Source organism: Alexandromys fortis, unplaced genomic scaffold, assembly GCF_014885135.2.
Source record: "Alexandromys fortis isolate MF-2015 unplaced genomic scaffold, M_Fortis_MF-2015_v1.1 scaffold_90, whole genome shotgun sequence".
Classification (NCBI taxonomy): domain Eukaryota; kingdom Metazoa; phylum Chordata; class Mammalia; order Rodentia; family Cricetidae; genus Alexandromys; species Alexandromys fortis.
The window spans coordinates 5,302,461-5,318,581 of record NW_026067985.1 but is presented as its reverse complement, the minus strand read 5'-3'; the positions used below and the strand labels follow the sequence as shown (position 1 = coordinate 5,318,581).

Genomic DNA, 16,121 nt, shown 5'->3' with positions numbered 1-16,121 from the left:
TCCTGTTCCCCTCTTTCCTGAGTACTCTTTCTTCTGCAGCCTCCATCCCCGTCTCCCGTGTACAGCTCCAGTGCTAAAACTTGTGGTGCCTCCAACCCTCAGGACGGCTCTCTGTGTTCCCGAGCAGGCGAGGAAGAGCACGTCTACAGGTACAGACCCAGCACCTCACATCAGCCCCACTTCTGGGCAACTCTGGGCCCACTGGTTTAACTGCAGAGGGCCCCAAGGCCCCGTGCCTGTCCAGTGGCTCCCCTCTGCCCTGTCCCTGCGTCTCTGATAGGTCCGGCTCCACTGTTGCAGCATCTGCAGTTGAGGAACTGTAGCGGTTTCCTTCCTCCTCCCTCCCCACATTCCTTCCCTACCCTCCGCCTTCTTACTGAGGAAGCTTTGTGACATTCCACACCCTGGGCCTCGAGAATCCGAGGCCTGCCACCTCCAGTGCCAGGCTGCTGGACAGGCGGGCAAGCCTCACTTCTCTCCTCTGCTTCTCAAAGCTTCCCCAACAAGCAGAAGTCGGCAGAGCCTTCACCCACTGTGATGAGCTCCTCCCTGGGCAGCAACCTCTCGGAGCTGGACCGGCTGTTACTAGAGCTGAATGCCGTGCAGCATAATCCTCCAGGCTTCCCTGCAGGTATGAGTGGGTCTCTAGGCTACTTGGGGCCTTTGGGTTCCTGGAGGACTGAGGAATGAGCAACCATTTTGTCTCCTTATCTCCGAGATGAGTCCAATTCGAGCCCCCCACTGCCTGGAGCCTTGAGCCCCCTTTATGGCTTCCCAGAGAATAACAGTTCTCTGGGAGGAAAAGCTGGGCCTCTGATGAAAGAGAAGCCAAAACGAAATGGAGGCCGGGGCCTGGAGGATGTTCGGCCCAGCGTGGAGAGCCTCTTGGATGAACTGGAGAGTTCTGTGCCCAGCCCTGTGTGAGTATCCACCAAGCTCTTCCCAGGCTGGGGAAACTCTTGAAAATCTTAACCAGATAGGCTCCAGGCTATGGTACCTGTTACTCAGCCCTGAAGTCATCTGTTCCCTTAAGTGTCTGTTACTTGGCAGGCTCTTGGGTAAATCATGTGGGTACCCTCCCTGCCATACCAGCTACCATCAGTGAAGTACACGCAAAGGCCGCCTGTGGCTCAGACTGTTAGCACAGGTCTACTGATGGATGTTTCACAGGTTTAAATCCTGCTGTGCCAGTTACTACATTCAGCTCTCAAGTCTTACTTGAACCCCTCTATAAATTGGAGTAAGCCAGCCGGGCGGTGGTGGCGCACGCCTTTAATCCCAGCATTCGGGAGGCAGAGGCTGGAGGATCTCTGTGAGTTCGAGACCAGCCTGGTCTACAAAAAGCTAGTTCCAGGACAGGCTCCAAAGCCACAGAGAAACCCTGTCTCGAAAAACCAAAAAAAAAATTGGAGTAAGCCAAAGTGGGACATGGTGGTACGTGGTTACGATTCCAGGATTTGGGAGGTTGAAGCTTAGGGATCTCAGGTTCCAGGCCAATCTGGGCTACTTAAGTGAGTTCCAGGACAATCTGGGCTACATAAGTGAGTTCTTGACTACATGAAACCATGGCACAAACTACGCCATAAACTGTAAGACTGGTTAGGCAGACAAGGATAATGAGGATGGTCCCACATAGTGACCAGAGTGAGACCAAATGGTATATAATGTTTGGGAGGCTTGGCTTGTAGCTGTGGCACTCGTAGGAAGCACTAATAACGTCAGGTCTTGTTTGTTTGTTTATTTTGAGGTAGGGTCTCTATAGCCCAGACTGTTCTGGATCTCACTATGTAGTAATCCTCCTCCTGCCTTAGCCTCCCAAGTGCTGTGTGTACAGGTAAGAGCCACTGCACCTGCCTATGTTAATGTTGGTGTTTATTGATGTCATCATGTGTAATCTCACATCTGTGTAGAGTGTTGTAGAGGGTACATAGTGGGACTTTGTTCACTGGGTAAGCTTGCCCCTCTCTTCCTGCCGGTGGCGCTATTTCAGCCACCTGCCTTCTGGTCACCTTACCTCAGCACTGTTCCTTAGTTGCTCTTTCCCAGGGCTGGGGATCCCTAAGGTGCAGGGTGCTGGTGGTCTTCTCTGGAGTCAGAGGTGCTGTTGATCTGCTCCCCTGTGGAGCCTGGGGCTAGCTAGCCCTTGGACTCCATACTGACACCTTGCCTGTCCTGCAGCCCAGCCATCACTGTGAACCAGGGTGAGATGAGCAGCCCACAGCGAGTCACCTCCAGCCAGCAGCAGACACGCATCTCAGCCTCCTCTGCCACCAGGGAGCTGGATGAGCTCATGGCTTCACTCTCAGATTTTAAGGTGCACTGTGATCCCTCTGTCTTCTCTGACCCTACCTCAGTATGGCCTCCGGCTCCTCAGGGCCCTGGGGGAGGTGGGCTAGGCAGGACATGAGACTGAGCTCCTTAGCAGTCAGTGAAGGCAGAGAAACCAGAAATGCTTTTAGCTGGGACATTTCCTCCCTCTCCTGGTGATCCCAGCCACTAGGTCAAGGGGATCAGGAGGCTGGAACACAGTGACAAAGAGCCCTCTGTTGATAGCTGTCCTTGGTGGGGGAGGTTGTGTCCTGTTGGGCCTCGTGGGATCAGGGTCCCGTGCCTGAGAGGTCACTTGCCCCAGCGCTATATCTCCCACGCTAGCTGTCCTGAGAACACCGCTTTCTTTCTGCCTGTGAGGATGGGGTTTACCAGCGTCTTCAGCCCTTCTACTCCACGTTCTTTAAGGGCCTGAGTCCTCAGAGCCCTGTCTGTGGAAAACCTAACCTGCCAAGCCCCTGACTGGTCAGCATGAGGTGTCCCACCTTCCCCTCCCAGGCTCTCCAGGCCTGCCAGTCCACACCGTTTTATTTAGAAGATGCAGTGCCTTGTTAGGGATTAATACTGACAGAGCTCTCCAGTCGTTGCTGACTTCAGCTCCACATGGGCCAGCCAGAGAGATCTGTGAGGCACAGCTTAGGGAATATGAGAAGGGAGCCAGGCAGTCTGTCCATTCTTGGCCCAGAAGGTACCTCCTACCTCCCTTCAGCTGAAGTCATACTTGGAGCTCACAAGAAGGTGGGAGATTGGGTGGCAGGTAGAGTCCGGGTTGGTAGGCCTTGTTAGTAGGTGATGAGCCGCCATTGAGAAGCAAGCTGGGGTCTAGGCACTGGCTGTGCTGATGCCTATCCCCTAAGGCTGCAGTTGCTTCCTTAGATCTCTAGCCCAGTGCCACGTGAAGGCAAGCTTTCTCTTGGAGCCCTAGAGAAAGGCCTTGAGGATATAGGAAAGCTGGGAGATAGAGTGGGGTGGGTGGAGCATGGAGCTGGGGCACCTGGAACCACCTCTGGAGCTCTCCCCAGCGCACACCTCATCGTAAGTCTCCTTGGTGCTTACTCTGGGCGACTTTGTGCCTGCTTTCTGTTGCCTGGGCCTCCTAAGGTGCAAGGACATGAAGCTCAGGCAAGCATTTCTAGGGCTGGACTCTTTCTGAAGACTCTGATCTGAGTATTGCAGCCAGCGTAGATGGTGGCTCTCTGAACACTCAGGCCATACCGCCTGTTGCCTCACCTCTCCCCATGTCTCTCTCTTTCCCTTTGTCTTTCTTCTCCAGACTAGTTCTTCTCCTGTGGTGCTGAGCTCCCAAGGGCTGCTGCCCAGCTCTCCTCCATCTCCACCCCTCACCCTCGATCCTCCTCCCCCCACTAAATCCTCCCCTGAAGGCCACACCCCTGAGGTCCTCAGTAGGGAAGGAAATAGTCAGGTCCTTCTACCTTTGGTGGCTCCCAGAAGGCTTGATTTGGTCAGTCTAGAGAGGACACCTGTCACTCAGAACTCAAGGTGTCCTTCTGTGGAGGGTTCTCAGCAATCATTTGGTAGTAAGAGCCAGGCTCAAGTTAGGAATGACCTCATAGAGTCCATGAACGAGCCCTTTAGGACTCCCCTCGGCCACACTCTACACCCTGCTGCCAGCACAGGATCCCAGGGGCCACTGGCCAACTGTGTGTGTTCAGAGGAGACTGTGGCTCCCGTCTGGAGATGGCCACAGGCTATGTCAGCATCCGGGCCTTACAGCTTTCAGGAAGGAACTGAGCCAGCTATTGTGGCAGTGGACCGTCAGGCTGTGCTCCCAGACACCTGGAGTCTCACCAAGGAATATGGCCAGCATGAGCAAGCACAGTCAGAACCAGGGGGCCCGGAAAGCAGTTACCCTGCCCCAGCTGACAAGGAGCAGTTAGGTGGGAAGATTCCCTGGAGGGGAAGTCTGGGGGAACCAGCCCAGCCACTCCAGAACCCAAAGAACCCAGGAGGTGCCACCAAAGCCGCTCTGGAGGCCAGGAAGGAAGAGCCGGAGTTTCCTCATGCTGTGGTCATGGGCACACCCACCACCTCGGAGAGGATTTCCACCGCTGGCCAGGCAGGCACCAGCTTGAGCAACCACTAGGCATGACCCTGGCAGGACTTGAGTGTGGGCCACTCCTTGCTAACTGCATGCAGCCCTGACAAATGTCTGCCTGGGTAGAAAGTGCCGAGGACGGTGGCCCTAAGGACGTGTTCAGCAGTGATCCTGTGAGGCCAGTGTTGTTCTGGGCCCTGCAGAGTAGGGGTGATCCTCCGCCTCCTGCTTGCCTAAGACTGCCTTCAGGAGGGCTGTCCCAGTTTCACTGTACAGAAGGATACAGCCATGACTTTGGGAACCACACAAACCCACGTACAACAACTCTGGCAACACCTGTTAAACATGGAACCTGGGGGACCCACCCAGAGGCTCAACTTTCTCTTTAAAATGGGAGTAATAATAGCGCATTTTCTAAGGTCATCCAGAAAATTGGATGAATTAATTCCTGAAAAGTAGATGAGACAGTGTCTGGCTTTCCTTCCTCCACTCCTGGCTGTCGGTCCTGCCTTAGCCTCCTGAGTGCTTGGATTATAGTTGTGTGCCTTCTTGCCTGGCTCTTCCTTGATTCTTGTATGATTCAAACTCCATACTGTCTCTCCAGCGCCCCCCAACACTGCAGATGAGCAGGTTACAATATAAACTAGGAAAACACTGGTTAGAAGATGGAAAGAAGCCAGGTGCTGTGGCGCACACCTTTAATCCCAGCACTCAGGAGGCAGAAACAGGTGGATCTCTGTGAGTTCGAGGCCAACTTGGTCTACAGAGCGAGTTCTGGACAGGCTCCAAAGCTACAGAGAAACCCTTTCTTGAAAAAAAACAAACAAAAACAGAAAGAGAAAGAGAGACCTCGACTTTTCTATTTGAGTTGTAAGGAAAGAGGGAAGGGTGATAACCCCATGAGGTTAGCCGGGAAAATGCTGCTATCCCATTTTAAGGGCAGAGAGACGGGGGTCCCTGGAAGTTGAGTACTGTGTCCCAAGTTAGAGGCTGACTTGGATGTGAATGCTGGGCCACAGGACTCAGAGCTGCTGTGCCCCGAGCCAGCCCTACCCGCCTCCTGCTTCCTCCCTCAGCTCTGTTGCTCTCACCTCCCCTGTGACACCCTAGTGTGGCCCAAACCATCAGGCTTTGCCTGGGATGGGATGGTGACAGCTTTGCCCTCCACCCCCAGATCCGCTCTGTGATCAGGAGGAGCCGGGAGACAGGCCACGTCCACCCCATGTCCCGGGAACCCTCCCCTCGCCGCCGGCTGGACCCTGTCACCCTGAGCAGAACCCCATCCCAAGAACGGCTCATTGCAGAGCTGCAGGGCCGGCTGGGCATCCAGCTGGAGGCAGAGGAGGTGGCAGGGGCCTCTGCCCAGGACTGGCTGACTGAAGGCCTTGTCATCACTGTGCAGCCACGTGGGAGGCGGGCCGGGGGGCAGCTGGTGGAGAAGGTAGCCAGCAAATGCCGGAGCCAAGGTCTGGGAAGTGGGGTCTGGAGGTTTCCTCAGCTCCAGTGCTGGCTGAAAAAGATTTTGGGGTGGTGGGTTGGTTTCTGCATTTTATGGCCTTATGATAAGGCTGGTCACACGACTCTGCCCTTTGCTGTCTGCTGTTGAGTTCTTGCCTTCCTATCTCTCTCCCCTCTCTTCTCCCAGGTCATCTACCCTCCTGACTCTCCCATTCCCCTGAGAAGAACCCTCTCTGTCGTGGCTCCTCCTCCTGACCCTTTCCTCCAGCATCACCCCGACACCTTGGCCAGCAGCTCACCTCTCCAGCCCAGCCTGCCCACTCCCTCCTGTCCAGCGCCCGTGGCTGGTGCCTGTGCTTCTCCTGGGGTCCAGAGTGCAGGGAGAAAGCCCCAGGAGGAGGACAGGCATGGGCCTCCTGGCCTCACTCCTGTGCCCTACACCGTGAGGTCTGTGGGCTGCCAGACCAACGAGGACCCACTCTTCCACCCAATGCAGGCAGGCCTCCCAGGGGTCCCAGCCTCTGCCCTACCTGTACCGTGTGTCATCCCTGAGCCACCTCAGACTGAGGATGTTGTAGAAGCACAGAGGGCTCGTCCTCAGCTGTGTCAGGGTGGCTGAGTCCTTGGTGAAGCTGACCAGGGCTTCCTGAGCCTGGTATCTAGGCCTCCCTTGTCCCTTCCCTGGGGCACTTACAAACACTGATCCCTTCTCCTGCCCGTGCCTTCTCTCTGTCTCTCCCCTCCTCCCACTCTCATTTTTGGTAATTGCCAGCAGTGAGAGATCCTCTGAACCTGCGCTTCCTGTGTGAAATAACCCAGTGACGAGGCCTCGGTCTTAGTCTTTAAACAATGTCTTCTCCTCCTTTCTTTCTCATCTAAGATGCACGGCCTGGAGCAGAGAGTGGATGGAGAGCGGCAGTGGGCAGCCGGCTGGCCCCCCAGCAGCAGGCAGAGCAGCCCTGAAGGGCAGGACGAGGGAGGGGTCAGTGCCTGGGCTGGGGGCTGAGTTCTTGCTTGGCATGTTTTCCTGGGCTTGGTCATACAGCTGGGTACTGGAAGGCCTCCTTAACCCCAGGACTGCCTGCTGATGTAACCACCCCCCACCCCTACCCCAGAGGATACTACCTTTTGTCTCAGTCAGCCCATGCAAAGGCTCATGGGTGTTCTGCTGTGTGTTGCCCACCCCAGGCCTTAGAAATCTGACTGCCTTGTCTGTGCCCACAGTTTATGGCCCAGGGGAAAACCGGGAGCAGCCCACCCCCTGGGGGACTCTCAAAGCCTGGGAGCCAGCTAGACAGCATGCTGGGAAGTCTGCAGTCTGACCTGAACAAGCTGGGGGTCGCCACGGTTGCCAAAGGGGTCTGTGGGGCCTGCAAGAAGCCCATTGCTGGGCAGGTAAGAAGAGGGGAGGGAGGTAAGCTCTGGGATCTTGGCTTCTGTCTTTACCCCGAGTCACTTTGTGTCTGTCCTCTCAGGTTGTGACTGCCATGGGGAAGACATGGCACCCCGAGCACTTTGTCTGCACCCACTGCCAGGAGGAGATTGGGTCCCGGAACTTCTTCGAGCGGGATGGACAGCCGTACTGTGAAAAGGACTACCACAGCCTCTTCTCCCCACGCTGTTACTACTGTAATGGACCCATCCTGGATGTGAGTGCACACATGGGGGGCGCAGCAGGGCCCTCAGCCCCAGGGCTCTCCCAGACAGGAAGTGACAGGACTGAGCCTGGCCCTGGTGAGTCACAGCAGCCCTGGTGCACGTTAGGGTTCTGCTGCTGAGGCCCTGGGGATTAGGAGCCCAGTAGACAAGGGGCTGGGGGCCAGCTGTCTCACTGTTCCCAGTGTGATGTTAGGGAGATGCCCGGAGTCTGCCCCTCTACTTCCATGAATCACAGTGGAAAACACAGGTATAGACTTGAGCAGCTCTCGATACTTCGTATTTGCAGTTAGCAGAGACCCCTTTGGAAGTACCCTGCTCTTTGGCCATGAACCTTGCCCATGATCCATCCCTTTTTCTGCTTTCACAGAAAGTAGTAACAGCTCTTGACCGGACGTGGCACCCAGAGCACTTCTTCTGTGCCCAGTGTGGAGCCTTCTTCGGTCCAGAAGGTATGGCTAGGCTGGAAGGCAGGCGTGCCTGTCACCCTCTGGGATGACCTCACTGATGGTGGAATCAGGGTGGCTCCACATCTAGATGCCCTAATCTACCCCTACCCTACCCCCAATCCTCAGGGTTCCACGAGAAGGATGGCAAAGCTTACTGTCGGAAAGATTATTTTGACATGTTTGCGCCCAAGTGTGGCGGCTGTGCCCGTGCCATCCTGGAGAACTACATTTCAGCCCTCAATACCCTCTGGCACCCGGAATGCTTTGTGTGCAGGGTAAGGCATTTCTACTGCAGCCAGTGGGTCTGGGAGCAGGCAGCGGGAGAAGGCGGGCTCTCAGAGAGTGAGTTGGTGTGTGTGTGTGTGTGTGTGTGTGTGTGTGTGTGTGTGTGTGTGTATGCATGCACTTTACGACAAGGAGCGAGTTAGAGATCCTACTTACTGTGCCAGAGCTATGGGGGCCTCAGCCGGTCACCCTGAGCAGAGCACGGGAGATCAATAAGATGCCGCAACCCTGGGGCTCAGAAGTGGGCAGCGTTTCCAGGGTGACCCGTGGTCAGGGAGCCCCGCAGGTGTGACTGGGGCCCAGCAAAGGCTTTTCGACAAGTACGCCTGGGGAACAGTTGCGGCCTTTGCCTTGCACATCCGCCCACTCCAGTCTCCAGATGGAAATGCAGGATGCAGAATTTAAGCTCAGGTTTCTTTCCTTCCTTCCTCCCTCCCTCCCTCCCTCCCTCCCTCCCTCCCTCCCTCCCTCCCTCCCTCCCTTCCTTCCTTCCTTCCTTCCTTCCTTTTTTTAAATTGTGTCAGTTTCTAGCAGCAGCTTTCTGGCCACCTGCTTAAATCCAGAGCTCTCAGCCCTGTGAATACAGGCCATACAGTTTAGTAGGATCATGGTTGGGTCACCTCACTTAATTCCTCTTTTTCCTCCAGGGGAAAATTAAGCATTTGGCCTAGCACATAGGAAATGACAAGCAAGTAGGTGACGGTCCTCTGTGCACCACCCACCAGGGACAGTTCCTGAGCCTTTTCCCTCTTGTCCCTGACAGGAATGCTTCACGCCGTTTGTCAATGGCAGCTTCTTTGAGCACGACGGGCAGCCGTACTGTGAGGTGCACTACCATGAGCGCCGCGGCTCTCTGTGCTCCGGCTGCCAGAAGCCCATCACCGGTCGCTGTATCACCGCCATGGCCAAGAAGTTCCACCCCGAGCACTTTGTCTGTGCCTTTTGCCTCAAGCAGCTCAACAAGGGCACCTTCAAGGAGCAGAACGACAAGCCTTACTGCCAGAGCTGCTTTGTGAAGCTCTTCTGCTAGGCCGTCCCCACCACCCTCCCCGGCCAGCGCCCCCCACTGCTACTGTGACCCAGGGACCTCGCCCAGGGATGACGGGCCAATCCAACAGAAACTGGAACCTTGTCTTGGCAGGTGCAGATGCAGACGGAACTGTGGAGGTCATGCTTGTCCCTCCCCTCCCCCCACCAGAGCTCAGGGCCCTTCTTTCCCTTCTCTGGCTCTTCCTGCCTCTGTGCGCAGGCGTGTCCTCATGAGCCAGCACCCACAGCAGAGCCTCACACACCTCTCAGCAGTGGGGTCAGGTAGGGGCTCTTTTACCCTTATTTCTCTCAGTTACCCTGAGCATACTGGGGACACCGGGCCCCTTTAACACAATGCCAGCATAAACTCACCCGTGGGCCACCAAAGGCACTTTGGGGTCCACTGCCCAGTCTCCCAGGGTCTGGGTGACTGCCCTGGGTTTACCAAGAGAGGCTTCTCCAGCAATAATGTTTTATATAGCCACATCTTTATCTCTGGGGACATCGTGAGGTGGGGAGGGTCACCCGTGCCTCAACACTGTACCGATTTTGATAGATTTCTACACTGAGGTTCAACTTCGTATTGCTCAACTTGCTTTTACTCCTCTCCACAAGATGATTTTGAAGAGATTTAAAGAAGGCCCCCTTTTGTATTCTTGTCTTTGTCCACCGTCACTGGTGCTGCCAGTGGCCTTGGCTTTGTACTGAGGGCTTGGGATGGGGGAACAATCTGTGTTTTATTTTGTTTCTTAGCACAAGTGAGTTGAGACTCCTTCTGCAATGTCACAGTCCCAGGACTGTTTGCAAACTGCTGTATTTTCAGACGCTCCCTTAGTGCCCAGGCCAGCAGACTCTCTAGTAAGAAATGGTCTAAGGGTGCTCAGCCCTTTTGGACCTGGAATTTTGAACCTCGTGTGTCCTGTTCCCAAGGGAGGCGAAGGGGAAAGTATACCTTTGGGGGTCTGCTTCCTGCCTGAGTAAGCCATCAGGAGCCACTCTGCTCCCCGTGAACTTTCTGGCGACAAGGAGAACCCACTGAACATTCTCAGCCGCCTCATTGCTTCTCTGGGGCTCTTTCTTCTGCCTTCTCAGGAAAGCTGGTGTCTGATTTTGACCAGGAAGATCATACATAAGGGTCTCTGGTCTCGATTCTACTGGGCGCATCGCTCCCTTAAACTTCCCGGTGACTGGGGCAAAGTTTGCTGTTCCTCTCTCAGGTGGGATTCATGCTTTGTGGGGAGGGGTTCTGGGAAGAATACCCTAAGTTGGTGAAGGGATCCTAGTAGGATTTGGGGCAGAGGGACAAGACCCTGTTAGAGTTATGGGAGGCTCCATAGCTCCCATTCCAAAGGATGGGACGGGAGCAGCCAGTCCTGGACCAGAGATGCCAGACTGGTCCATAGGCAGGGATCCAGACATTACAGCAGCTTCCTAGTAGAGGCTCAGTATGATGGGATCATCGACAAGGATTCTCTGTCGGGGCTGGACTAGCAGTGCCCCAGATCTGGGAAGGTGAGCTTGGCTCCGGAGGTCTGACACGGCACTTCCACCCACAGGCCTTACTGCTCTGTTTACAGTGACCTGCCCCAGGCCCCTCTCCAAGAAGAGATGGGGTATCTGGAGGGCCATTCTCTGGGTCAATGGATATGTGATATTTGACTTTTTTTCCTATAAACTTCTAACCTGGCTTTTTCCATTTCAATTCCTGTGATTTATGCCAATAAAGTTTGCCATTATTTTCACCCATGTTAGTGCTATTTCTTGGACTTTGATGTAGTTGCTACAGTAGAGAAATCAAAGTCTCTCTAAACTCAGAAGAGTCATAGAAAGAAGGCAAGTCATTGACATCCCCTTCGTGGAGGGCCAAAAGCAAGAGAACGGGATCCTGGGATCTTGCCTGGGCCCATGGGGCACTTCCTGCTCCGGGCTGTCATGTGGATTCATTGAGGGTGTCTGCCTTTGGCGTGTGGGTAGCTGTCCACTCACTGATCAAGGAGAAAGGAGAGAATGGAGGCTGGGCGGTGGTGGTGCATGACTTTAATTCCAGTATTTGGAAGGCAGAGACAGGTGGATGTCTGAATTCGAGGCCAGCCTGGTCTACAAGAGCTAGTTCCAGAACAGGCTCCAAAGCTACACAGAGAAACCCTGTCTTGAAAAACCAAAAAAGGAAAAAGAAAGAAAGAAAGAAAGAAAGAAAGAAAGAAAGAAAGAAAGAAAGAAAGAAAGAAAGAAAGAGAGAGAGAGAAAGAAAACACAGAGCCCCACCTAAGCAACACCTTGGTCCACTCACTTCTCTGGCCTGCTATAGGCTTCCTGCTGCTGGTCAGTCTCTACTGCCTCCTTGTGGTCATGTCCATATTTGCATGTTTTCTCTTGTCAGATCTCTGGAAGCCAAACTGGACCAGTTCATTCCACCCTAAGATGTGGCTTCACAGTTTCCCCTGCCCTTTAGGTCAGGTTTTCAGGCGGCATAGTGAATGTTATTCTGAATGTTGACTCTCACAGTGAGCTTTGGACGTGACCTTCAATACCCACTCAGTGATAATGACTTGGTTTATTTTCCCAACCCTCGCCGGATTCATCCTTATAAAAATAGGATTGGCTTTCTCAGTAATGCTTTGTGGATGCTTTCCCATGCCACTGGATATAGATTTGTATTTGTATCATTTCTAAAGGCTTCATGCCATGATATTCTATGGGTACGCTACAATTAGAGGTGGCATTTATATTGTCAGGGCCAGCATGTCCTTGGAGATGTGCCAAAATCATATGTATACACTTGGAAAACTGCATTTAGAGAAAAACAAATGTAGGGTCTGGCTGACTAGCACGGTGAGGCCCATGGGCTTTGAACCTGTTCCTAGATGGTTTAACTCAGAGTTTCTCATTAAAAGATTGCACCTCAGGACTGAGGGAGCCGGGAGCATCAGGAATGTGCACCAGTGCTTAGCACAGTGCCAAGCGTGCAGAAACACTGTCACTAAAGAGCAGCTCCAGCGGTTCTCAAACTGGGCTGACCTTCAAAGGCACCAGGGAGCTCAGGAGATTGCTTGCCTAGCATGAACAAGGCCCTAGGCCCAATACCAGTCTCCCCCTTACACACACACTCATTTATATCGATATTTATATACTTATTTATTCATGGGTCTGGAGAGCTGGCTCAGCAGATAAGAACAAGCAATGCTCTTCTGAAGGCCCTGAGTTCAGTTCCCAAACACCCGGAACACCAGCCCTAGAGGCTCTGATCCCCTTGGGTATCTTCACCCATGCGGCTTACATTTGCACTGGCTCATACACAAACACATAAGCACATAAAATCTTTACGAAAAACCACACGTTCCTGGGTCCTACTCCAGTAGACTGCCTGCTTAGGGACTGGGAGTGCAGGTGTTTGTGACGCTCCTGGGCTGGGTTGTCAGGTTTGGGAACTGCAGGGTGAAAAGGTAGCTTTATGCCTAAGAAAGCAGCACTCAGCTGGCAGGACTGGATATCAGAGCCTCAAACCCCACCCTCGCTAGCCTAGGGGAACATTTCAAGAAGCAGAACTGGGGGGGCTGGAGAGATGGCTCAGTGGTTAAGAGCATTGCCTGCTCTTCCAAAGGTCCTGAGTTCAATTCCCAGCAACCCACATGGTGGCTCACAACCATCTGTAATGAGGTCTGGTGCCCTCTTCTGGCCTGCAAGCATACACACAGAAAGAATATTGTATACATAATAAATAACAAACATTTTTTTTTAAAAAAAAAAAGCAGAACTAGGGTCCACGGTTGTGACAGATGAGTGTTGGTCATGCATACTCTGGATGCCCTCACTGGGGATTTCCGACTTGCTAAGGAAAGTCATGGAGATGGGAAGAGAAGCCCTCCTATCCCTTGAGCTTTCTGTGGTGGGACATGCCGTGACTGGGGAGCTTGAGGCGGGAATATCAGTGGAAGGCTGGGTCAGATGACAGACTGTTTCAAAGCCAAACAATTATCCAAATGCTGAACGATCATATTTAATAAAAGAAGCTAATGAATTGATTTTCTCCCATATCCCAGAAACGGTATAACAACCTCCTGTTAAATGAGGAAGGAAGGCAAGATGGTCTGTACTTCCTAAGACAGCACAGCAAGTGGCAGAACCAGCTCATCTGGGCCACCCTGCATTCTCCCATTCAACAAATACGTATATGCCTGTTGTCCGGAGGCACAGAACGAACTATCTGCCTGTGTGGAGCTTACGTTCCTGTAGGGAGAGGCTGACAAATATAATGTGATAAATTATACAGTGGGTTAGCCGTTGTAAGTGCTGTGCTGAGAAAGGCAGGGGAGTTTTGATTCCCCCCCCCCTTATTAAAATTTAATATCAAGAGTCAGGGCAAGTCTCATTGAGTAGATGGTGTTTGTAGCAGGACTTGGAGAAGGTAATGAGTTTCTCTGGCAGGTTCTAACAGGCACCATTCCAGGAAGATGGAAAAGTTGGGCCAAAGCCCTGAAATAAGGGCGCGCTCTTGACCAACAGCAGAGACCAGGCTAGAGACAAACGCTTCAGTAGGAAAGTCAAAGAGGAGATTGCAGGGTGAAGGTGGAAGCGGTCGTGTAGGACCTTGTACATAGTCTAGGTTCTAGGCTTTTACTCAGAGAAAAGAGGAACCCTGGATGAGTTTTGTGCGGATAAGGACGTTGGTTTTGGAAAAAATCGTAAGGGGACATTTCTCAGCGCTCGGTTTACCGTACTGATTCGGAGACGCTGCAAGGCGGCTCCAGCCCGGCAGAGGGCAGCAGCTCCGGGAGCGCTCCTCTAACACAACAGGGAGCAGTCCTTAGTCACCTACCCACTGGCGTGGCAGCGGTATCACCCAATGGCTGCCTAGATTAATTTGGTGAGGCGGGACGGTTGATGGCCCCAGCCAATAGAGACGTACGTCGGCGGCGGCTAACGACGGCTCCCGGTGCCCATATAAAAGGCGCGCACGGGCGCGCGGCCCTCTCTCGCCAGGCGTCCTCGTTGGAGGTTGGGGTCTACTATGTGACTCTGTGGGAGGGTGGCAGGAGCACGGGGACTCTGGGGTCGGGAACGGTGGGCTCGGGGTGCGGCGAGGGAGGCACGGGACCGGGCTGCCCTGTCCCGCCTGCGCTGTTGGCGGCGGATCCCCACCCTCCCGGGCCCAGTTCCCGCGTGGCCGGCTCGGCCTAGGCCTCGGGCCGGGGACTGGGGTCGGGATGGCCGGGCTCACGCTGATCTTCTCTTCCCCAGTGACATCGTCTTTAAACCCTGCGTGGCAATCCCTGACGCACCGCCGTGATGCCCAGGGAAGACAGGGCGACCTGGAAGTCCAACTACTTCCTTAAGATCATCGTAAGTGCGGAGCGCGCCGTGGACGGGCCGCTTCCGGCCCGGGCTCTCACGGGGCAGTCACCTGCCCGGCGCTTTCACAGAGTTAGAATATCTAGAGAAATTCTGTAGTCCCAGCTTCTGTGGCCGAGCTAGCTCCTTAACCTGTAGAACCCTTGCCGTCTGTGGGAAAGGCTGAGCCGAGGAGTGACTCACTGTTAGGCATGTTGGTGCAGGTGTCTGGTGACTTACTACCAAAGGCGTCTGAAGCGGTTCCTAAGATCGGCTACCAGCTTTTGTAGGCATTAGCCTCTATTTACCATATGAGTTTTAGACACAAGAGAATTTTGGCTACAGTAACGTTTATGTTCACAAATTAAGTTCCCTGGTCAGATCTGCAGTAGTGTGCCCTGCCTGTCTCTCCCCCGATCGGTGTCATTTTAGTCCACCAGCATACCTTACTTATGATAAAGATAAAAATGGGATTTTTTGAGGTCGGGATTACCCTTGTAGCTCAGGCTGGCCTGTAATTAGCATTAGGCTTCAACCGGCATGGCAGGTATGCCACCACACCCAGAAGTTAATTTTTGATTACCTCTCAGAAATTTAGTTTGTACCATTCATAACCAGCAAGTAAGTCAGCCTCAAATTAAGCTCAGGTGACTGGCTCCCAGCTTAATTCTGGAAGCATGAATGAAACGGAGTAGGGAACTAGTGGTCGTGAGGTTCGGTTTCTGCTGATTTTGTTCCTCACCTTGGTTTTTCTGGCTTGTTTTAATAGCAACTTTTGGATGATTATCCAAAATGCTTCATTGTGGGAGCAGACAATGTGGGCTCCAAGCAGATGCAGCAGATCCGCATGTCCCTGCGAGGGAAGGCTGTGGTGCTGATGGGCAAGAACACCATGATGCGGAAGGCCATCCGGGGGCACCTGGAGAACAACCCAGCTCTGGAGAAGCTGCTGCCTCATATCCGGGGCAATGTGGGCTTTGTGTTCACCAAGGAGGACCTCACTGAGATTAGGGACATGTTGCTGGCCAATAAGGTGCCAGCTGCTGCCCGTGCTGGTGCCATCGCCCCATGTGAGGTCACTGTGCCAGCCCAGAACACTGGTCTGGGGCCCGAGAAGACCTCTTTTTTCCAGGCTTTAGGCATCACCACTAAAATCTCCAGGGGCACCATTGAAATTCTGAGTGACGTGCAGCTGATAAAAACTGGAGACAAAGTAGGAGCCAGTGAAGCCACGCTGCTGAACATGCTGAACATCTCCCCCTTCTCCTTTGGGCTGATCATCCAGCAGGTGTTTGACAATGGCAGCATTTACAACCCAGAAGTGCTTGACATCACAGAGCAGGCTCTGCACTCTCGCTTCCTAGAGGGTGTCCGGAATGTTGCCAGTGTTTGTCTGCAGATCGGCTACCCGACTGTTGCCTCAGTGCCACACTCGATCATCAATGGGTACAAGCGGGTTCTGGTTCTGTCTGTGGAGACTGAGTACACCTTCCCACTTGCTGAAAAGGTCAAGGCCTTCTTGGCTGATCCAT

The 16,121-nt window shown here is 53.7% G+C and overlaps 2 protein-coding genes across 4 annotated transcripts in view; both read left to right on the top strand.

Annotated features, from left to right (window-relative positions):
* Positions 1-11,003, top strand: part of Pxn (paxillin) — a 48,692-nt gene extending 37,689 nt beyond the window's left edge. The window contains exons 3-15 of one of the 3 annotated variants that reach the window (XM_050158887.1): positions 40-149; positions 495-631; positions 719-920; positions 2,179-2,314; positions 3,602-4,405; positions 5,559-5,825; positions 6,030-6,422; positions 6,723-6,824; positions 7,067-7,237; positions 7,318-7,491; positions 7,869-7,950; positions 8,074-8,222; positions 8,996-11,003. In XM_050158887.1, coding sequence (XP_050014844.1) covers positions 40-149; positions 495-631; positions 719-920; positions 2,179-2,314; positions 3,602-4,405; positions 5,559-5,825; positions 6,030-6,422; positions 6,723-6,824; positions 7,067-7,237; positions 7,318-7,491; positions 7,869-7,950; positions 8,074-8,222; positions 8,996-9,262 — 2,994 coding nt within the window. In that variant the 3' untranslated portion in view covers positions 9,263-11,003. The remainder of the gene's footprint in view (positions 1-39; positions 150-494; positions 632-718; positions 921-2,178; positions 2,315-3,601; positions 4,406-5,558; positions 5,826-6,029; positions 6,423-6,722; positions 6,825-7,066; positions 7,238-7,317; positions 7,492-7,868; positions 7,951-8,073; positions 8,223-8,995) is intronic. The other 2 variants (XM_050158885.1, XM_050158886.1) reach the window with 2 other exon arrangements.
* Positions 11,004-14,440: 3,437 nt separating this feature from the next.
* The window catches only part of Rplp0 (ribosomal protein lateral stalk subunit P0), a 7,562-nt gene continuing 5,881 nt past the window's right edge, over positions 14,441-16,121 (top strand). The window contains exons 1-2 of the mRNA XM_050158889.1: positions 14,441-14,601; positions 15,359-16,096. Of these exons, the coding sequence (XP_050014846.1) occupies positions 14,548-14,601; positions 15,359-16,096 (792 nt within the window). The 5' untranslated portion in view covers positions 14,441-14,547. The remainder of the gene's footprint in view (positions 14,602-15,358; positions 16,097-16,121) is intronic.